This window comes from Chiloscyllium plagiosum, chromosome 13, assembly GCF_004010195.1.
Source record: "Chiloscyllium plagiosum isolate BGI_BamShark_2017 chromosome 13, ASM401019v2, whole genome shotgun sequence".
Taxonomy (NCBI): domain Eukaryota; kingdom Metazoa; phylum Chordata; class Chondrichthyes; order Orectolobiformes; family Hemiscylliidae; genus Chiloscyllium; species Chiloscyllium plagiosum.
The window spans coordinates 67214907-67238275 of NC_057722.1; the positions used below are offsets into that span (position 1 = coordinate 67214907).

The window sequence follows — 23369 nt, forward strand, 5'->3', positions numbered from 1 at the left end:
TAGGGGAGGGGAGGGAAATATATCCTTGGTGGTGGGGTCTGTTTGGGGGGGGCGGAAGTGACAAAGGATGATACGATGTGTCCGGAGGTTGGTGGGGTGGTAGGTGAGGACCAGTGAGGTTCTGTCCTGGTGGCGATTGGAGGGGCGGGGTTCAAGGGCGGAGGAGCGGGAAGTGGAGGAGGTGCGGTGGAGAGCATCGTCAACCACATCTGAGGGGAAATGGCGTCTTTGAAGGAGGAGGCAATCTGGGTTGTTTGGTATTGGAATTGGTCCTCCTGGGAGCAGAATGAGGAAGGGCATAGGTGGGTTAGGGAAATGAGGAAGGGGGGTAGGTGGGTTAGGGGAATGAGGAAGGGGGTAGCTGGCTTGGAAGCATGCTGCTGAGTTCAGTTGGAGCTCATAAGGCATCGGGTGATGTTTTGGTGCCTCTAGACTCTATACTTAGCCTGACTTCATAACCCATGGACACTAACTCCATGGTCCAGGAACAGATAGCAATCTCCTTCATTGAGAGGACAGATTGACTAGTTTCAGGGAATGGAAACACCACTTGGTCCAAATGGAGAGGGCTGCTGATACTATCAATTCCATTGAATATATTGTTCTGTTTTTATTTTGCAGATGATTTTTCCAATCGTGGTGTTCATTGGCCTTGGGAATGATAACATCTATGGTCACTGTCAAACAAGAATTTATGGCAAGAGCCGTGTGGTAAGAATTCCCTTAGTTTATTCTGCCTTCATTGGCAGAATGTCGGATTGCTTTGGATAAGAGTATTGCTGAATTATTGCCTTTTCTCTTTCAACCAGGTGCTGACCGTGGTTATGGTGTCGCTGATCGGAATGGCTGGTGCTGGATATTGTTTCAATGTCTCTCTTCTGGGTTTATTAAAGGGCCCGTACTGCCTCACGGATCTGGGATGGAACTATCCCTTCAACCACACGAGTGGAAGGTGAAAAACCCCCAAATAATCTAATTTTAACATTGCCACATTTGAAAGGAAGACAGGGTGATAATATTTTGGGAGTAAGAATAGGGAGAGGCAATATAAACTGAACTATACAATTATAAACATTTACCAGAATGGAGAGGCTGGGGGTCACAACAGAATCATAACAGTGTGGAAACAGGCCCTTCAGCCCAGCAAGTCCACACTGACCCTCTGAAGAATAGCCCACCCAGACCTTTTCCCCTATCCTATTATCCTATATTTGCCACTGACTAATGAATCTAACCTACATGTCCTTGAACACTATGGGCAATGTAGCATGACCAATTCACCTAAATTGCATATCTTTGGATTGTGGGAGGAAACCGGAGCACCTGGAGGAAAGCCATGCAGACACGGGGAGAATGTACAAACTCCACACAGACAGTCACCCGAGTGTGTGAGGTAGCAGTGTTAACCACTGAGGTACCGTGCCACCCCCAGGCATTAATATTGTCCAGATCTTGCTATAGATGGACATTCACAGCTTCAATATTTGAAGTGACATCAATGGTGATGAATCATATTAAGTGCAATACTTTTTGAAAATGAATGGGCAGTTTGTTAAGGCTGTTTTTAAGAAAAAAAAGCCTCAGGATTCTTATAAGATTGCCAATTTTCCTCTGAGGTTTTAATGCGTCCCTGGCTCATGCTCCTGTTGATAGATTAATATGTCCCATCCTGGTGACAAGCCAAGCTCCCACACCACTGGAAATTGAACTGTCTCTCTATAGCTCAGCTGCATGGTGCTCAATTCAATTTCTGTTGGCTCTCGGATAACTCTAAAAGATTGTCAACCCTGGGCTCTGTAATAATGATGAGGTACAAAACGAGGGAAGTTACGTTGAGCTAAAATTGCTGGTCAGGCCTCACATAGATTAATATATAGTCGTATAGGTTTACAGCAAGGAAACAGGCCCTTTGGCCCAACTTGCCATGCTGTCCAGTTTTCACAACTAATCTGGTCCCAGTGCCTGCATCTGGTTCATGTCCCACCATGGAGGAGAAAACAAGGATTGGAGATCAGAGTCAAGAGTGTGGTGCTGGAAAAGCACAGCAGGTCAGGCAGCATCTGAGGAGCAGGAGAGTTGCCATTTCGGGTATAATGAAGGGCTCATGCCCGATATGTCAACTCTCCTGCTCCGAGGATGTTTCCTGACCTGCTGTGCATTTCCAGCACCACACTCTTGACTCATATCCCACCAGCCCAATCCCATCCATGTACTATCCAGACATGTCATCCTTGGAGGGGATGCAGAGGAAGTCCAGTAGAATTTTCTGCATTGTACATACTTGGTACAACAATTATGACTATTGATGTGTTTTCAATAGATGAGGCTTTTCTTTACGTGAGAAACTATTTCTGAAGAAGGTTTGCTGAACTTGAAACGTTAGCTCTACTTTCCCTACACAGATACTGCCATACCTGCTGAGGCTTTCTGTATCTGTGCACAGTAAAGGTGTGTTCTAGGAAGCACCATCGAAACAATGAAATATAGTTAGATAATTTTAATAGCAGTGGGTCATTATTACCAAGTGTTAAATATTATATATTGTACGATGGAGAAATGATGCGACATTAGCAGTAGAATTTTGAACCTTCTGTGGTGCATTGAACAGAGGAGTATATAACATTTGTGAGCTACTTAGTGGCTCAAACAGGCTAAAAATTCTCCTCATGAGGCATCGTTACATCAGCTCACTTCCTCAGAGATGTGACAACTTTATTAAGACTGGATGTCAGACAAGGGAGTTTTCTTCAAAAAATACAGAAATTGCTGGAGAAACTCAGTAAGAATGGCAGCAACTGTGGAGAGAGAGCAAAGTTAGTAGTTCAAGACCCAAAGACCCTACTTCAGAACTCAAAACATTAACTCTGTTTTCTCTGCTGTTGCGTTTCTCCAGCGTTTTCTACTTTCTGTGTGTTTCAGTTCTCCAGCATTGGCAAGTTCTTGGTTTTATTATGTAAATTAGTTTTCTTGCTCTGTTCTCTGAGCCCCAAGTTTAATTGGGTACAAAAAGATCCACCTCTGTGATCAACTCCATTGACGTATAATCATCTATCTCTTCCTATATTTCGTAACAGTGCACGGCTACACTAAATAGGTTTGTGGTGGGTTGGGTGAAGGAAGAAAAAACACTTAACATGTCTCACATAAAGACTGCCAGTGAACTTCAGGAGGATATTGGACTGTATTATCATTGAACTTGTAATGTGAACACCAAACAAGGAGCTAATTCTGCAACCTCCTGTGAAACTCCAACTCCAATGCCCTTCCTAAAGCTCTTCATTTCAGCTGCATTCTAGGGGAGGTGAGGCAAATGCCTTCACCCTGATGCTAGAGGGCATCTAGAACTCACTACCTGAAAAGTTGGTCGAGGCAGAAACCTTTATACTATTTAAAAAAAGACATGTTAGAAAGACTGCAACTTATTAAACTGCAGACCAAAGACTGGAACGTTGTATTTGTTGGATTTTATTCACTCATGGGATGAGGGCATCACTGGCCAGCATTTATTGCTCATCCCTAATTACCCAGAGGGCAGTTAAGAGACAACTGTATCGCTGTGGGTCTGGAGTCATATGTAGACCACAACAGGGTAAGGATGGCAGTTTCCTTCCCGAAATGAAGATGGGTTTTTCCAACAATTGGTAATGGATTCATGGTCATCAATATACTCCTAATTCCAGATTTTTATTGAATTCAAATTCTAACATCTACCATGGCAGAATTCGAACCCAGGTGCCCAGGTCATTACCTAGATGTCTGGATTAACATTCCAGCGGTGATACCACTATTGGCCGGAAACATGCCGTGTGCAGAATGCCCTCCTTCAGTGTTATAAACGTTCTCTTTTTCTTTATCAACTTTACCTTCTCAAGGCCTACCTTCACTAACTTTTCCTTCAGTTAACTCTCCTACTGACTCTACCACCATCTTTTGGTATAAAGCCCCTTTAGACATTAAGTTAATGTGGGTGCTTGGTGCTACATGGTGCATTTGAAGCAAATGGCACGAGTGTGCTGAATGGGATGATAAATTTGAGGGAGAAAGGAACATTGAAATGTGAGATGATATGGTTGCGCATGACCACCAACATAACACCACTCAGCTAAATGCCTGCTTATGTATTGTGCAATTTGATGTCAATCTGTATAGATACAGTGTCTAGGGCTGAAGTACAGATTGTCTGAAATGCATTCAAATATTGATCTTTTAGTGTTGACTTGGTGAGATGTTTAAAGAACACAAATCTTTTTTTGTGATATTTTTCCTTATCCAGATATCTCATTGACCTCACCACATGGAGCCAGTGCAGAGAACCGAGCCACATTGTGGCGTGGAATGTCACACTATTTTCCATTCTGCTAGCACTCAGCGGGCTTCAATTAGCCTTGATTGTTGCTCACGTCATAATCGGGTTAGCTACAGGAACCTTGGGAAACTGTTGTCACCGTAAAAAGGTAATCAAACATTTCGGTTTCCGTCTGGGTGTAGAACTTCCACTTCACTGTGGCGGGTTTTTGTACATTTCACCTGAGTTCCATGTAACCCAGGAAGAAATGATGATGGGGTTTTAACCACATGAGGAATTTCCATGGTTTTGTGCACTGTTGTCTGGACAAGCTATCATCATCTGCTTTAAGTGTAGGAATCCCCAGGGCTGAGTGTCTATTGTGGTAGAGGAAAGCCACTTCCTAGTCTAACTAAAAGACTGTCCAGCTATAGAGTCACAGAGTCATAGAAATGTACAGCACAGAAACAGACCCTTTGTTCCAACTCATCCATGCTGACCAGATATCCCGACCTAATCTAGTCCCATTTGCCAACACTTGTCCCAGATCCCACTAAACCCTTCTCATGCAGATAACCATCCAGATGCCTTTTAAATGCTGTAATTGTACCAGCCTCCTCCACCATTTCCTCTGGCAGCTCATTTCATACACACACCACCCTCTGCATGAAAAAGTTACCCATTCGGTTCCTTTTAAATCTTTCCCCTCTCACCCTAAACCTGTTCCCTCTAGTTCTGGACTCCCCCAACCCAGGGAAAAGACCTTTTCTATTTATCCTATCCATGCCCCCTCATGATTTTATAAACCTCTATCAGGTCACCCCTCAGCCTCCGATGCTCCAGGGAAAACAGCCCCAGCTTGTACAGCCTCTCCCTATAGCTCAAACCCTCCAACTCTGGCAACATCCTTGTAAAGAAAGTTTATTGTTTGCCCCAACTAGTTATAGATTACCTTGATATGATGAGCATTGTTGTGAAGCCAAGGAAGAGGCGAAGAGATGAGGACCTACTCCTTCAACTGCTCTGCCCATGACCATATTGGCATCATCAAAGTAGGTGGTGCTTAAGGAACATCTCAATATTAACCCTTTCAGACAACCATGCAACATGCTTTGGCTCTTGTGATACCGTTGTAGTGTCCATATTTCTGAATTAGATCTCACCTACTCCAGCACTTTTTGAATGTGTTGGTTAAAAATACCTACAACATGCACCAATTTTTAAACATATGCCTAAAGGATGTTCCATCCATGAAACCAGACATCCTCCCAGGCTTCATCAATCACCATTGGGAGATTCTGCTCGTGCATTCGTTTAAGATTACATTTCTTAAATTTAAGCTAGTTCTTTTTGGGAGAATGTCACTAGGAGGCAGGTTTTAAAAACCTTTGATTATAATTCTTTGAAATTTGTTTTATGGCATTCATGCATGACTGGCAACCCCAGTATTTGATGCCCATCCCTAATTGTCGGTTATGAGTGAACAATGGAGTGGGCCTGAAGTCATGACTTGGTAAGTCTGGCAGCTTGCCTTCCTTGAAGGTAGTGGTGTAGTGGTCATGTCACTGAATTAGTAGCCTAGTATTCCCTATGCTAGGTTCGTGGGTTCAAATCCCACCACTGCAAAAGATGGAATATAAATTCAATAAATATTGGAAGCTATGCAAGTGGTCATGCAACTTCTGTTGATTGTTGTAAAAACATTATCTGGTTCAGTAATGTCCTTTTGGGGAATGAAATCTGCCACTCTGACTCTACATGTAACTCCAGACTCACAGATGTAGGTTGCCTCTGAACTGCCCTCTGGGCATTTGTGGATGGGCAGTAAATGTCAGTCTACCCTGTGATGCCCACATCCCATGAGAGAAAAAAAAAGATTGTGAACCGGATAGAGCTTTACTACTATTTATAGTGGCTTCATGGTCATTATCTCTCAGGTTAGCTTTCAATTCAATTCTATACCTTTTAAAAAGTTGAATTAAAGTCTGTGGGGTCTGAATCATTGGTCCCAGAGTATTAGCCTCAGCTTCACCAGCATACACCATTGAACCCAAGAATCAATCTACTACGCCCCCAATATAATAAATTTTCAGAAATTTAAAATCAGGTTACATACAGGTTGATGATTGACATTGTGTTTAAAATGCTTACTTTTTTTAATAAAGTTGTTTTAAGCTATATTAATCAAATGTTAACAATTTCTTACTCTGATGGACAAAGAAAAAAGGCTGTGCTTTCTTCCATCCAATTCACCTGCGTCTTCTCAACTTCCTAACTCATCCTGCACATTTACTTCTGTCTTTTGGTTTGTCTTGAACTCCTTTCCTCTCCCTCTTTCTGCTAGTCACACTCTCCTCAAAAGCTGTATGGCAAACTCAGTTCTAACTCTTTCCTTTTCTTTTCAAATCAAGTCCAAGGAGTGCACCGAGATTGACGTCAGTGTCGGAACAGTGTATCAGGTCAGTAATAAATACCGAAATTGGCAGGGAGAGGCTGAGAGTAAAGAGATGGACTTGATTGGTGGGGTGGTGAGCACTGGGAATAATAGTGGGAGTGACTGGAAGTGAAGTTGAGGAATGTTGAGAGGGAGGGTGAGATCAGGAGCATGTATATGGGAAGGGATATAGGGGTTGGCCGCTTAAGATGAGGGGAGGAAGATAAACTAGCACCTGGTTGTATTGGAGAATGAGATGCACTCCAGGGATTTTGGAACCTGGTGGCGAGTGATGTGTTCTGGTATTTGAAATCCCAGTGTGGGTGGTGGGGCGGGGTTGGAATGCTGGTTGGGATCTATTTTAGTAGGAGACCTAATAATACCTGAAATGTACCATACAATCTTACAGCCTCTCGTTTTAGAGTCAGACTGCAGCAGCAAAGACCGAGTAACCTCAGGGCCTAGTTTACAAGCAGAATCGAGAGATGTTTAACTGAGATCACTGGGAGTATTGATGCAGTGAATGTGGTAGAACTCCTAGGCAGGAATACGGCTTGAAGGTCAAGTTGTAATGATGGCAGGACCTACACCATGACTTGCACCCCCTTCCAGTGAAAATGTGTGATAAGAGTGGGTGGCATGGTGGCACAGTGGTTAGCACTGCTGCCTCACAGTGCCAGAGACCTGGGTTCAATTCCTGCCTCAGGCAACTGTCTGGGTGGAGTTTGCACATTCTCCCGTGTCTGTGTGGGTTTCCTCCAGGTGCTCCAGTTTCCTCCCACAATCCAAAATGTGCAGGTTAGGTGAATTGGCCATGCTAAATTGCCCATAGTGTTAGGTGCAGGGGTAAATGTAGGGGGGTGGGTTGCACTTCGGTGGGTCGGTGTGGACTTGTTGGGCCGAAGGGCCTGTTTCCACACTGTAAGTAATCTAAAAGAGTCCTGTCCGGCTAAATATATCCATTTATGAGCTGCCTCAAGGGGAACCTTAAGGATTTTACACTTTTCATTAATCGATTGTCCACTAATTGTTCCAAAGAGCATAGCACTGATTAATTTAGTCTAGTTACGAGGGTTTTACTTATGTTTTACTCATCTTTTGCCAGCACTCATCTTGTCTCTCTTTACAGAACCATGGAGCAGTATAAGACACAACTGACTTGTGTCAATTGGAAGAGAGTGAGCGCCTCATTGGTGGGCCTCATTGCTTTGTTCACTGCCTGGAATCATGACTCTGAATTTCCTCAAACGTTTCTCCCTTCAAACTTCCAAAGCTTGAAACAAACTGGGTTCCCCCACAGGCTTCTGTCAAAGTCACAGGAGATCAGCTGCAAACAGCCCGGGGAAGTTCAGAGCCTGTGTAATACTTTGATTAGGTCTTATTCTCATCCCAGTGTTAAGTGTTAAATGTATAGAAGATGTACGCACTCTGTAAATGAAGTAATGATGAACATTGATATCATGTACGGCCATGGAGTTCCCAGCAACAATTAGATTCGGTCAAGGATTCAAACCCTAAAATGGTTTAGAATATTTGACTGAAACTTTACATTGAGGTGACAATTTTTTAGCCACTTCCTGGTATTTTCCTAAGTGCCTGCCCCCTAAGGTTGATTTAGTTCTATTTTGGGCTGCTGTTTATTTGCTTGCCGCCAGTGGTTATCCTGATGAAAGTTGATGGACAGTGCAATCCATGTTATTGTTGCTTAGCGATAGAGCCGGTCGCTGGGGAACTCTGCATTGTGAGATTATCGCGGTTATAATACGCTTCTATAACTCGGTGACATTCAAACAAGAGTTCCATCATTAATTTGATCATGCCAGGATCTGTGTCTTAAATCTTGTTTACCTGGCTTTGTTTCCATATCCCTTAATAGCTTTGCCTAGCAAAATATATTGATCACAATTGTGAAATTTTCAGCTTATCCCTAAACACAACAGGATTTTGAGGAAATGGCTGAAGTGCTCCAGTCTCTCAACTCTTAAACTGTACCCAGCTCATTCACCCAACTGCACCCTCATTCACCCACTCAAACCTACAATCACTCACACCCATCCACAAACCCATTCACCTGTTCAAAGATCCATTTATGAATAGCCACATGCACACACACACACACTCTTACTCACCTCCACAATCACTTATACCACTCATACATCCATTAACTCACCCACACCCTCATTCACTTATTAACACATCCATTCACTCACACTCAGCCACATCTGGTTCATTCTTGTTATATTCAGTGAAAAAAATGAAAATTCCTTGAAATGGCTTCCCTTCCTTCTCCCATGTGGTATCACTCAAGGATCTATCCTTGACCCTTCTCCTATTTTCATCTAGATGTTACTCCTCAGCAATATCACCTGTAAACACACGCCAGATTCCATATGGTGACACCCAGCTCCACTGACACACCACTGCTGACCCCTCCACTTCTTCCCTGATGTCATGATGCTTGCCCAATATCTTGGATTGGATGGACTGTAATGTCTTCCTATTAAATACTGACGAAAGTGGTGCCATTGGCTTTGGTCAGCGCTCCCCATTCTTTTTGCTGGTCATGGCCTGAAACTTAGTCTGACTGCAATCTTGGCATCCCACTTGGCTTTGACCTAGTGTCCTCTGGGATTGCATCACCAAGTGCATCTCTGCCCTATCCTCAACCCATCTGTGCTAAAACTTAGCTGTGCTTCACTTAGATCCACGCTTGACTATTCCAAGGATCTCCAATCCCAGGGCACTGATAAAAGAAAGGATATGCGATATCTGGCCTATGTTTGTCCTTCAAGCTTGCCATCAAAAATAGATGGTTTGGCCATTTACTTCATTGATTTTTCTGGGACCTCAGCAAGCACAAATTACCGGCCAGTTTGCTACATTACACATGTGTACAATGAAGATACACTCTCTCAAAGCCAACTGTTTAAGAATTGGAGGTGACGGGAAATAAAACAGCCATTTTTGGAATGAGCCATGAATTTTCAAAAAATGCATTTGCTTGATTAAAAGGAATTTATTTGGATAGTTCAGCTAGATACCCCCAGACTTGTTCAAGTTCTGAAGAAGAACCCTCAAAATGTCAACTGTGTTTCTCTCTCCACAGATGCTGCCAGCCCTGCTGAGTTTCTCCAGCAATCTCTGTGTATCTGATTCCCAGCAGCGGGAATAATTTGGCTTTATTGGTATTGTCTTGTGCTGATTATCTCTGCCTGCCTTACATGTAGACCTTAACCCCCCTCTGACCTGGAGTGGCTTGAACATGCCCCCATACATAGCGCAGGGCAGGAGCTAATTACTGCGGATGCTGGAATCTGTACTGAAAGCAAGAAGTGCTGGGAATCACAGTGGATCAGACAGCATCTGTGGAAAGAGAGAGAGAGAGAGCTAATATTTTGAGTCTTGATGATTCTTCATCAGAGCTGGCCCCTTACATAACACCCTTGGGCTGAAGGCTGTTGCCAGTTTTGAGAGAGAAGTAGCTTTGTATCTTTGTAAAAGTTCTTTGAGAAGTTCTGAAATTACTAAAGATCTTTAATAAATGTAAATACTCTAATTTGCACAAAATCTTGAAGCTCTGCTGATCATTTTTCATTACGCATGAAATTCTGAGAGGTTCAATTCCACAAGGAAAAGATGCAGATGGTAATTTCTTTACACCTGCTGCCTCTGACTCTATTGCCCTGAATTTGATGAATGGTCTTCTTTTGGGAAACTGAAATTGGACAGATACAGGGTTATTTCTGGAAAAATGTTGATGCCGTCTGTGTCTGGTACATTACGTTTGAATTCCGAGTGACTTGACCTCCTGGCATTAGTGTGATTGTTCAAGTTCATTTAGATAATCTTGGTTTAGCAAATATCACAATAAAATTGACCAATCTCATGAATAACATCATCAGTTAAGTGTTGCCAATGCCAACATTTCTCAAAAATTAAACATTTTACTGCAATTTTTAAAAAGTTCATTCATGGGATGAGGGTGTTGCTGGCTAGGCAGCATTTATTGCCCATCCCTAATTGCCCAGAGGGTAGTTAAGAGTCAACCACATTACTGTGGGTCTGGAGTCACATGTAGGCCAGACCAGGTAAAGATGGCAGTTTCCTTCCTTAAAGGACATTAATGAGTCACAGGAATTTTCCTGACAATTGGCAATAATCATCATTAAACTTAACTCCAGACTTTTTTATGGAATTCAGACTTCACCATCTGCTATGATGGGATTTGAACTCAGGTCCCCAGAACATGACTTAGGTCTTTCGATTATCAGTCCAGCAATAAGATCGCTACGCCATCACCACCCCTTTCTAAAACCCCTTTTAAATTTACATGAAACTTCTTTAGCCAATGAGGGGTTTTATTGTGGAACATTCCATCCCATGGAATAGCTAAGGCCAATAGGAACATGGGAATGCAGGAATAGAAGTAGACAATTCAACCCCTCAAGCCTGTTCCACCACCCAATGAGATCATGGCTAACATCTGTGGCCTAACTCCATATACCTGCCTTTGGCCCATTTTCCGTTAATACCTTTGCTTAACAAAGAAATATCTTACTCAGGTTGCAAAATAAATAACTGATCCAACATCCACTGCTATTTGTGGAAGTGAGTTCCAAACATCTACTACCCTATGGGTTTGGAGTTATTCCTAATCTCTCTCCTGAATGGTCTGGCCCTAATTCTCAGACTATACCCTCTAGTTATAGAATCTCCACCCTGTGGAAATGATTTCTCTTTATCGACCCTGTCTTTTCCTGTTAATATCTTGAAGGTTTCAAACAGATTACTCTTAATCTTCTAAATTCCAGAGAAAGTAGGCCTAATTTGTATAATTTATCCACATAACTCAACCCCTTAATTCCAAGTGTCATTCTTGTAAACCTACACTGTACTCCCTCCAAGGGCAGTATCCCTCCTAAGGTGTGGTGCCCAGATCTGCACCAAGTGGGCTCTAACCAGGGTTTTGTATAACTTCTGCATCCTTGTGTTCCAGTTCTCTAGATATAAAGGCAGGCATTCCATTAGCTTTCTTCATTATTTTCTGCATCAGTTAGTGACATTTTAGAAATCTATGTATCTGAACCCCCAAGTCTCTTTGAACATCCACTGTATTTAACTTCATACTATGTACAGATACACAATCCTTTAGGCAAAATCATTGGGGCCAGTTGTTTTTCGGAATTCGGAATTTTTTGAATTTTGGAATAAATGGCATTTTCACAGTGAAATGAAAGGAGTACAGGTAGACAATCCTTTATCTTAAACCCTTGGGACCAGCTGTCTTTCAGATTTTGGAATTTTTCAGATAAGTGATTAAATGACATTTTCATTGTAAAACAAAAATTACTGAACAGCAGACGCACCTGCCATTACTACAAGCCCTGAGACAGAATTGACGCCTGCCAGTGCTGGGCCACACCGCTATGTCACATCTGAGTGACGCGGGTTGTGTGGGTGTGGAGTTGGGTTAACTGTTTGCAAGCCAATCAATCTGGTTATGGAGAAAAAAAAACTTCAGGAAAAGAAATTCAGATTTCAGAGCTTTTTGGATATCGGAATTTCGGATAAAGGATTGCCTACCTGTATTACCTAACAGCAGACCTACGTGTGAATAGTACGAGCGCTGAGACACAATTGACACAATTAAGATTAAAAACGGCAGGAGATCTCAGACCCGTGTTATGCTCCTCTTGCTCAATGTGGAAGATCAGAGATACAGCTGATGCCCCTGGCTCCTTCGCGTGCAAGAGGTGTGTCCAGTTGCAGCTCTGGGGGAGGTGGGACTATTACAAATTGGATGGTTTACACCTGGGCAGGACTGGAACCAATGTCCTTGGGAGGTGCTTTTGCTAATGCTGTTGGGGAGGGTTTAAACAGATGTGGCAGGGGGATGGGAACTAAACGAGGAGGTTAGTGGACAAGAAGGAGGTAGTAACTAAAGCCTGTAAGGAACTTGATAATGAAGTCAGCATGACTAAGGGGAAGAGTAGGCAGGAAGTGGAGGATGAACGTAAAGGGACTGGTGGTTTGAGGTGCATTTGTTTTAATGCAAGAAGCATAATAGGTAAAGCAGATGAACTTAGGGCTTAGATTAGTACCTGGGAGTATGATGTTATTGCTATTACTGAGACTTGGTTGAGAAAAGGGCATGATTGGCAACTAAATATCCCAGGGTGTTGTTGCTTCAAGCAGGATAGAGTGAGAGGTAAAAGGGGTGGAGGAGTTGCATTACTGGTCAGAGAGGATATCACAGCTGGGCTGAAGGAGGGCACTATGGAGGACTCAAGCAGTGAGGCAATATGGGCAGAGGTCAGAAATAGGAAGGGTGCAGTAACAATGTTGGGATTATACTACATGTCTCCTAACAGCAACTGTGAGATAGAGGTATAAATATGTAGAGAGATCATAGAGAGATCATAGAAAATTAAAATCTCCTATCACCACTACGCTGTTGCTCCTAGCGTAGGAGCAACAGCGTAGTGGTGATAGGAGATTTTAATTTTCCCAACATTGACTGGGATTCGCTTAGTGTTAGAGGTCTGGATGGAGCAGAATTTGTAACGAGCATCCAGGAGAGTTTTCTAGAACAGTATGTAAATAGTCCAACTCGGGAAGGTGCCATACTGGACCTGGTGCTGGGAAATGAGCCTGACCGGTTGTTTGAAGTTACAGTAGGGGATTACTTTGGGAATAATGATCACAATTCCATACGTTTTAGAATATTCATGGACAAAGACGAGAGTGGTCCTAAAGGAAGAGTGCTAAATTGGGGGAAGGCAAACTATACCAACATTCGGCAGGAGCTGGGGAATGTAGATTGGGAGCAGCTGTTTGAAGGGAAATCCACATTCGATATGTGGGAGGCTTTTAAAGAGAGGTTCATTAGAGTTCAGGAGAGATATGAGAGATAGAAATGGCAAGATTACGGAACCAAGGATGACTGGTGGAATTGTGAGACTAGCTAAGAGGAAAAAGGATGCATACATAAGGTCTATGCAACTGAAAACAAACATAGCTTTGGAAGAATATTGGAATGTAGGACCAATCTGAAATGAGGAATTAAGAGGGCTAAAAGGGGTCATGAGATATCCTCAACGAGCAGGATTAAGGAAAACCCCAAAGACTTTTATTCATATATAAAGAGCAAGAGGGTAACTAGGGAAAGGTTTAGCCCACTCAAGGACAAAAGAGGAAAGATATGTGTGAACTCAGAAAATGGATGAGATTCTTAATGAGTACTTTGCATCGGTATTCACCGACGAGAGGAACTTGATGGATGTAGAGGTTAGGGATAGTTCTTTGATTACTCCAGGTCAAGTCGGCATAAAGAGGAAGGAAGTGTTGGGTATTCTAAAAGACATTAAGGTGGACAAGTCCCCAGGTCCAGATGGGATCTACTCCAGATTACTGACGGAAGCGAGAGAGGAAATAGCTAGGGCTTTAACAGATATCTTTGCAGCATCCTTGAACATGGGAGAGGTCCCAGAGGACTGGAGAATTGCTAATGTTGTCCCCTTGTATAAGAAGGGTAGTAGGGATAATCCAGGGAATTACAGACCTGTGAGCCTGACGTCAGTGGTAGGGAAGCTACTGGAGAAGATACTAAGGGATAAGATATATACCCATTTGGAAGAAAATGGGCTTATTAGTGATAGGTAACATGGTTTTGTGCAGGGATGGTCATGTCTTACAAACCTAATAGAATTCTTTGAACAGGTGGCAAAGTTGACTGCTAAGGGAAGGGTTGTAAATGTCATATACATGGACTTTAGTAAGGCGTTTGATAAGGTTCCCCATGGTAGGCTTATGAAGAAAGTGAAATCACATGGGGTCCAGGGTGTTCGAGCTCGATGGATAGAGAACTGGCTGGGCAACAGGAGACAGAGAGTAGTAGTGGAAGGGAGTTTCTCAAAATGGAGACCTGTGACCTGTGATGTCCCACAGGGATCCATTCTGGGACCACTGTTGTTTGTGATATACATAAATGATTTGGACAAAGGTGTAGATTGCCTCATTAGCAAGTTTGCAGATGACACTAAGATTGGTGGAGTAGCAGATAGTGAAGGGACTATCAGAGAATACAGAAGAATATAGATAGATTGGAGAGTTGGGCAGAGAAATGGCAAATGGAGTTCAATCCAAACAAATGTAAAGTGATGCATTTTGGAAGATCTAATTGAAGAGCGAACTATACATTAAATGGAAAGGTCCAGGGGAAAATTGATGCAAAGTGAGAGCTAGGTATTCAGGTCCATTACTCCCTGAAGGTGGCAACGCAGGTCTGTGGAGTGGTCAAGAAGGCATACGGCATGCTTTCCTTCATCAGACGGGATATTAAGTACAAGAGTTGACAGGTCATATTACAATTGTTCTGGTCACCACATTATCAAACCATGTGGATGCTTTGGAGAAGGGGCAGAGGAGGTTCACCAGGATCTTGCCTGGTATGGAGGGTGCTAGCTATGAAGAGAGGTTGAGCAGATTAAGATTATTTTCATTAGAAAGAAGGAGGTTGAGGGGACCTGATTGAGCTGAAAATGTGTTGCTGGAAAAGCGCAGCAGGTCAGGCAGCATCCAAGGAACAGGAGAATCTACGTTTCGGGCATAAGCCCTTCTTCAGAACCTGATTGAAGTCTACAAAATCATGAGAGGTGTAGACAGGGTAGATAGCAAGAAACTTTTTCCCAGAGTGGAGGACTCAATTACTAGGGTTCAAAGTGAGATGGGAAAAGTTTAGGGAAGATATATGTGGGAAGTTCTTCACACGGAGGATGGTGAGGGCCTGAAATGTGTTGCCAGCGGAGGTGGTAGAGATGGGAATGATAACATCATTTATGATGTTTCTACACAGATACATGAATGGGCAGGGAGCAAAGGGATACAGACACTTAGAAAATAGGCAGCAAGTTGAGTTAGAGGATCTGGATCAGTGCAGGCTTGGAGGGCTGAAGGGCCTGTTCCTGTGCTGTAATGTTCTTTTCGGATTTCGGATACAGGATTGTGTACCTGTAGAAAGAGCACTGATCTAGCCTTTCTTGGTCCAAAATGGATGCTCGAGTGTTTTAAAGGGAAAATAGATAAGTGCATCAGGGAGAAAGGTACAGGAAATCATATTAACAATGTTCAATGCAATATGGTATGAGGAGGCTTGCATGGTGTAAATACAGTCTAATTGGGCCAATTTCAGAGTGCTGTTATTTCTGTCATTCAAATTATATGCCATCTAATGAGAAATGCAGAACCACTGGGAGTAATTTCCATCTCAGTCAACTTTTGTAGATATTTTTGTCTTTATTTTTTCGTGGGATGTGAGGGTCGCTGTCAAGACCAGCACTTATCATCCAGGCTAAATGCCCTCGAACTGAGCAGCTCGTGCAACATTTTCAGAGGGCAGTCAAAGAGTTAAATACCTCACTGTGGGTCTGGAGTCACATGTAAGCCAGACAAGGTAAAAGTGACAGATTCTGAACAACACGATTGAGCCAAGTGGACTTCTATGACTATCATCAACAGCTGGTAAGGTCGCCATCACTTAAGATGCCACTGTCGCCATTACTGAAATATTTACTGAGTTCAAATCCTGCCAGTTGCCATGGTGGTTTTGTACCCACATCACCAGACCATTAACTTAGGTCTCTGCATTGTCAGCTAAGTGATATTACCATTTGGTCACTGTCTCCCAACCCAAACCAACAGCAGAAAGATCTCTTGAACCATTCAGAATGCAATTGACTTGTAGTGACATAGGGTCATACAGGACGGAAACAGACCCTTCGGTCAACCAGTCCATGTCGGCGATAATCCCAAACTAAACTAGTCCCACCTTCCTGCGCTTGGCCCATATCCCACCAAACATTTCTTATTCATGTACTTATCCAAATGTCTTTTAAACATTGTAATTGTACCTTCATCCACCACTTCCTCAGGAAGTTCATTCCATACATGAACCACTCTCTGTATAAAAAAAATTGCCCCTCATGATTTTTTAAAACCTTTCTCCTCTCACCTTAAAAATATGCCCTTTAGTCTTGAAATCCCCACCCTTGGGAAAAGCCACCTGCCATTCACCTTATCTGTACCCTTCATGACTTTATAAATCTCGGTAAGGTTTCATTAAGCACTTCACAAGTTATCTACCACGGTAGGATTTGGCACAATCATTATTTTGAGAGAAGATGATGAAAGTAGAAACCTGCTTCACTATTTTCACTGCATGTGCCAGTTTCCAATGCAAGATAGAGTCAGGAGGACTGAAGGCTCAATTATCAGCAACACATCAATATCAGAATTTTCTGTACCTGAGCTTATAACTTGTGTAGCTCACAACATCATATATTAAGGCAGCAACATGCATTCACTTCATTACTTTTATGTCATAAAATATACTGAGGTGCTTCACAGGAGAATTATCAAAGTATATTCAACACTGGTGACTGTAAGAAGACAAGAAGAGAGCTAACCAAAGGCTTGTGTTCAAACTGGTAGGTTTTAAAGACAAAGAACCAAGGAGCAAAGTCAAAGGGTTAAGGTAGACCTAGGGTTTAAAGCCTAGGCAGCTGAATGTACAGCTGTCAATGCTGAGTTCCTTGAAATTAATGATTGGCCAGAGTTGGAGGAACTCAGGAATCTGGGAAGGTGGTGGTGCTGCAGTGCTATCACCACCACTGAACTTGCAACACCCTGATTGCTTTGTCACATGCACACCATGTGAACTGAAGCCAGGTGTCCCTGTATTGGCATTGATGTCATCGTCACTTAATTTGAGAGGCTGTTGGGGCAGTATGGTAGAGTCCCAGGTTCAAATCCCACCTATCCTGTCTGAACAGATTTATGAAAATAAAAAAAAAATCACCACCTAATTCACTGAGTAATGGGTCGTAGCGTGATTGGCATCAGGATGCAGGCAGGGACTCATTTTTTAAAAACTTCATTGGCATCTGGGAATCATTGGCTGGGCCAGCATTTATTGTCCATCCCTTAAGAAGGTGAGGGTGAGCTGCCTTCTTCAACCACTGTAGTCAAGTGCTCAGGTAGACCCACAATACCCTTAGGGAGGGAATTCCAGGATTTTGACCCAATAACTGTGAAGGAACGGTGACATATTTCCACATCAGGATGGTATGTGGCTTGGAGGGGAACGTGAAGGTGATGGTTCTCCCATGTATCTGCTGCCCTTGTCCTTCTAAACAGAAGTGATCTTGGGTTTTGTAGGTGCTGTCTGAGGATCTTTGGTGAATTTCTGCAGTGCATCTTGTAAATAGTACTCACTGTTGCTACTGAGCGTCAGTAGTGGGGCGCAGTGGGGGGGAGGAGGTTCTGTAGGAGCGTGGGTGTTTGTGAATGTGATGCAAATCAAGTTGGCTGCTTTGTCCTGGATAGTGTTGAGCTCCCTGAGTGTTGTTGGAACTGCACTCATCTAGGCAAGTGGGGAGTATTCCATCACACCCCTGACTTGTGCCTTGTTGATGGGATATAGGGTAGTTAGTGAGTTACTAGCCTCTGACCTGCTGATAAGACGAGTCTGATAAGTGGAACCCCTCGGTAGGTTGATAGTGTGGGGACTCAATGATGACAATACTATTGAAAGTCACAGGACAAAGATCTCTCTTTTTGGAAAAGGTTGCTGCTACATTTTTACTTCATGGATGACACCTGTCCCTTGTTATCCAGGGCCTGGTTGTTATCCAGGTTTTGCTGCATTTGAACATGGACTGCCTTGGTATCTGGGGTGTTGTGAATGATGCTAAACGTTGTGCAATTGTCAGCATATATTCCAACCTTATGATGGGGGGGAGGGTCATTGATGAAGCAGCTGAAGATTGTTGGGCCTAGGACACTATTCCTGCAGAGATGTCATGGAGCTGAGATGACTGACTGCCAGCGACGAAAACCATCATCATTCGTGTCAGGCATGACTCCAATTACAAGAGAAGTTTCACCCTGGTTCCTACTCATTCCATTTTTGCCAGGGCTCCTTGATGTGACATCCTGTCAAATGTGGCCTTGATGCCAAGGGTTGTCACTCTCACCTCATCCTCTGGAATCCAGCTCTTTTGTCCATATTTGAACCAGGGCTGTAACGATGTCAGGAGCTGAGTAGCCCTGGCGGAACCCAAACTGAGCAGGTTATTGCTAAGAACGTACAGCTTGCAGGCCAATGTTGATGACAACTTCCATCATATTGCTGATGATCGAGAGTAGACTGATGGGGCCCGAATTGGCTGAGTTGGATTTGTTCTGTTTTTTGTGCACAGCACATACCTGGGTGATTTTCTTCTTTGTTCGGTAGATACCATGGTTGTAGTTATACTGGAAGAACTTGACTAGTGGAGTTGCAAGTTCTGGAGCACACGTCTTCAGGACTTTGTTGGACCTACTTATTATCTTTGTAGTGTCCAGTGCCTCCAGCCATTTCTGATATCACATAAAGTAAAATGAATCGGCAGAAGACTGATATCAGTGATGCTGGGAACCTCTGAGGAGGCCAAGATGGATTATGCAATTAACCCTTCCAGCTGAAGATTGCTATGAATGCTTCAGCCTTATCTTTTGCACTGATGTGTTGGGCTCTTCCATCATTGAGGATGAGGATATTTGTTGAACATTTTCCTCCAATGTTTTGTTCAATTGCTCACCGTTCATGACTGGAGCTAAGATCTGATCTGTTAGCTGTGGGATCACTTAGCGCTACCCATCACTTTCAGTTTGCACTGCTTGGCATGCAAGTAGTGCAGTTTTGTACCGTTACCAAGTGGGCACCTCGTTTTTAGGTATGCCTGGTGCTGCTCCTAGCATGCCCTCCTGCACTGTCTATTGAACCAGCGTCGATCCCCGGGTGTGATGGTAATGGTAGAGTGGGGGATACGCTGGGCTATGAGGTTGTAGATTGTGCTGGAGTATAGTTCTGCTGATGTTGATATCCTGCAGTGCCTCATGGATATGCTAGAAGATTCAGCCAGAGGACATGACTACTTAGACATCGAGATGTTATTCCTCTGACCACCCCATTTGACTGAAATGCATTGGATAATGTACCCCATACCAATGATCAATGCATATAGGCAGCACTTTATTCTTTATTCACTTTATTCCCATCTATTTGAAGCTGACCTGCTGCACATAATTCCTTTCACAGACAAACTTCCACTGACAGGTTATATTGAAGCTGATTTCCCAACACTGACTAAAATTACTGGAATACTCTGTATTTCGTTGTTGGTAATTTAAAGTTACCCTTTAACAGAAACTAAGCCTGCCTACTGAAATAGATTGTATCCCTTGATTGCATAAGATAATTTCTAAGGTTGCACAACGAAAATTGGGATCCATAGTGTTTGTTAAAGGTAAATCGTAAACCCGAAAGCAAATTCCAATGGCCTGAGCAAGCTAAAGATTGCAGATGTGCATCTAAACAGTTGCACAGAGCACCAAAGCAGCTATAATACATGTGTTTTTAGCTCTGATATTGGCACAGGGTGAATTGAGGAGAGACTCAGACACTGTCTAATGTAGAATGCACAGCGAGAGAAACATGCCTTTGAACATTTTCCTAAATTACCGCCCCGGTTCCTTGTGGTTCCAGTCTGTGATATCAGGTCAGGGTGATTTGAAAAAGTTTGGTGCTTCCTTAGTCTTGGATCTATCTAGTGATTAGTGCTAGATAATCCACAGAATAGACACTGTTCATAGATAACATGAAGGTTTATTCCACAACCGCAGTAAATAAAATTACATTTAGCTGCATTTAATTACGAGGGCCTTAAGGAGCTTGACCGGTGGAGTGGCAAGTTCTGAACATTTCAGTGGAACACATATCTCTACCCCTGGACTATGTGGAATAGAATCAGAATGGGTAAAACCACTGTAACGTAAACATTAATGCCTTCGAAATCAACACCTCAAAGAAAAGACCCAATTGGACCATGCTGGTGAGTGACATCACTCAGCCTCTTTAAAGAGCCCTTCCCACCATTTTCTGTACAAATTTCTCTCAGATCAAATCCTACGTAATACAGGATTCCAAGGCTCATGGTGATCCTTTCTAATGCCACCAAGCAATCTGTTAAAGGACAAGGTGGAGGAAGGGGACAAGGGAATGGACTGTGAGCAGAGCCCAAGGCTCGATCTCTAGGTGATCGAGAGGACACAGCAAGTGGAAGGGAAGAGGAGCCAGTTGAATAGGGCTCATCAAAGGGTAAGGATGGAAACCTGATTGGAACCGGACATAGATTTGGACATGAGATCACATTGAATCACTTTAGAGAGAGCATCGAGATCGGCGATGGAAAGAACCTTTGAAGGTGATGGTTTTGGGGGAGTTGTGCAAGGCGGCAGTAATAAAATGGTGGGGGAACAGTGAAACAGTGGATGGGTAACCATTTACAAAGTCAGCGAAGGGCAGGGAAGGGAGAAAGATGGGTCAGCAGCAGTTTAGTTGACAGGTTCATGGGAACAGCTGAGTCAACAGACAGGCGGAATTTACAAACAGCATGACGTGAGCTGGTTGTGAAACTAGAGAAAGATGTGGAACAGAGGCTGAGTGAAGGTTTAGCCTGCTAAACGGGAAGAAGGGTGAAAGCAGCTGAACAAATGATCCAAACTATGGAAACAAAGACATGCTTGATCTTGCACGTACAAGCAAGAAGAGAGGGGTTAAGGAGAGGGCTGGAAGTGGGATGAAGAAAAAAGGGATGAGCTTCGGATTCAAAGATAATGCTAGAGAAGTGAATATTTCTGGTTAAAAATGGAAACCCAACAACACGATGTGATCCCAGCAAGCTATGGAACAGGGATCTGCACCAGTAAAGTCTTGAATGACCACAGACAGGATCCATTTAGGGGAACAACCAATAAAAGAAAAACTAAAGATTTTAAAAGGAACAATCTAACAGAAAGATGAGGGGAGATGGCCTAACTGTATTATCACTAAACCATTAATCCAGAGGCCCGGGTAGTGTTCTGGGACCCAGGTTTGAAGAATGGATCTTGAATTCAATAAAAATCTGGAATTGGATTTAATGATAATCATAGAATCATTGTCAAGGAAAAAACATCTGGTCCACTAATATCCTTTGGGGAAGTAAATCTTGTCTTGCCTACATCTGACTCCAGATCCACAGTAACGTGGTGATTCTTAATTGCTCTCAAGGGCAATAAGACAAAACTTTATGAGCTCACCTTTGTCTGCGTGGGTTTCCACTGGGTGTTCTATTTTCCTCCCACGGTTCAAAAATGTGCAGGTTAGGTGGATTGGCCATGGGAAATTGCCCATAGTGCCAGGGAGCTGCATGCTGGGTGGATTAGCCATGGTAAATGTGGGGTTACAGGGATAGGGTGGGGGTTGATGTTATGTGGGATGCCCTTTGGAGGGTCAGTGCAGGCCCTTTCCACAGTGTAAGGATTCCAGATCAACACCTCAAATGACCTAAATTCAATCTTCATCCACCATCAACTGAACTAATTAATTCTTTCAATGGATCTCATGGTTAAAGTACTTCTTATTCCTATCATCTCAGTAAGACACGAAAGAGATCATAAATTGTTTTCAGAAACTTGTTTATATGAATTTATCTTCATGGATGAAAACGACCATCACCACTCTCATGAGAGAAGATGTTTACAATTATGGAAAGTTCCAAAAGTGGTGACAAAAACAGAGCTTAGACATCATTCTCCAGGAATCTCAACCTCAAACCATGGGAATTGTTGGCTAGGCCATCGTTTATTTCTAAGAGCTAAGAGTCAACATGACTGCTATGTCAGTTAGACCAGGTTAGGACCACAGTTTCTTTCTATAAAGGAATCAACAGTGGTTTTGACTCTTCCTCAGAGAGGTCACTGGACCTGAAGTGTTAACTCTGATTTCTCTCTACAGGTGCTGCCCAGACCTGCTGAGCTTTTCCAGCAATTTCTGCATTTGATTTTAAACCTGAGTATCTGGATTAATAGAGCAAGTGATAATATCATTTGCAATGGTGCTAATAGCCCCACCTGGGCGGCACGATGGCTCAGTGGTGATGACTGCTGCCTCACAGAACCAGGTCCTGGGCTCGATTCCAGCCGCAGGCGACTGTCTGCGTGGAATTTACACAGTCTCCTCATGTCTATGTGGGTTTCCTCCGAGTCATCCGGTTTCCTCCCACTGACTAAAGATGTGCAGTTTAGGTGGATTGGCCGCGCTAAATTGCCCCATAGCGTCCAGGAATATGCAGCTGAGGTGGATTAGCCCTGGGAAATGTAGGGATAGGGTGGAGGGGAGGGGGTGGTGGTGCGTGGATCTGGGTGGAATGCTCAATGTGAACTCGATGGGCTGAATGGCCTGGTTCCACACTGTAGGCTTGCTACGATGCTATCTCCAAATTACTGTTTAAAAAGGGTGGTAAAGACAAGCCAGGGAACTATAGACTGGTGAGCCTGACCTCAATGGTGGGCAAGTTGTTGGAGGGATTCCTGAGGGATAGGATGTACATGAATTTGGAAAGGCAAGGACTGATTAGGGATAGTCAACATGGCTTTGTGCATGGGAAATCATGTCTCACAAACTTGATTGAGTTTTTTTGAAGAAGTAACAAAGAAGATTGATGAGGGCAGAGCAGTAGATGTGATCTATATGGACTGCAGTAAGGCGTTCGACAAGGTTCCCCATGG

At 43.2% G+C, this 23369-nt stretch overlaps 1 protein-coding gene across 1 annotated transcript in view; it reads left to right on the forward strand.

The window, feature by feature from the left end:
* Positions 1-10278, forward strand: part of tm4sf18 (transmembrane 4 L six family member 18) — a 16487-nt gene extending 6209 nt beyond the window's left edge. Inside the window, exons 2-6 of the mRNA XM_043702991.1 lie at positions 622-711; positions 810-952; positions 4274-4454; positions 6697-6744; positions 7849-10278. Coding sequence (XP_043558926.1) covers positions 622-711; positions 810-952; positions 4274-4454; positions 6697-6744; positions 7849-7866 — 480 coding nt within the window. The 3' untranslated portion in view covers positions 7867-10278. The remainder of the gene's footprint in view (positions 1-621; positions 712-809; positions 953-4273; positions 4455-6696; positions 6745-7848) is intronic.
* The last annotated feature ends 13091 nt before the right edge of the window (positions 10279-23369 follow it).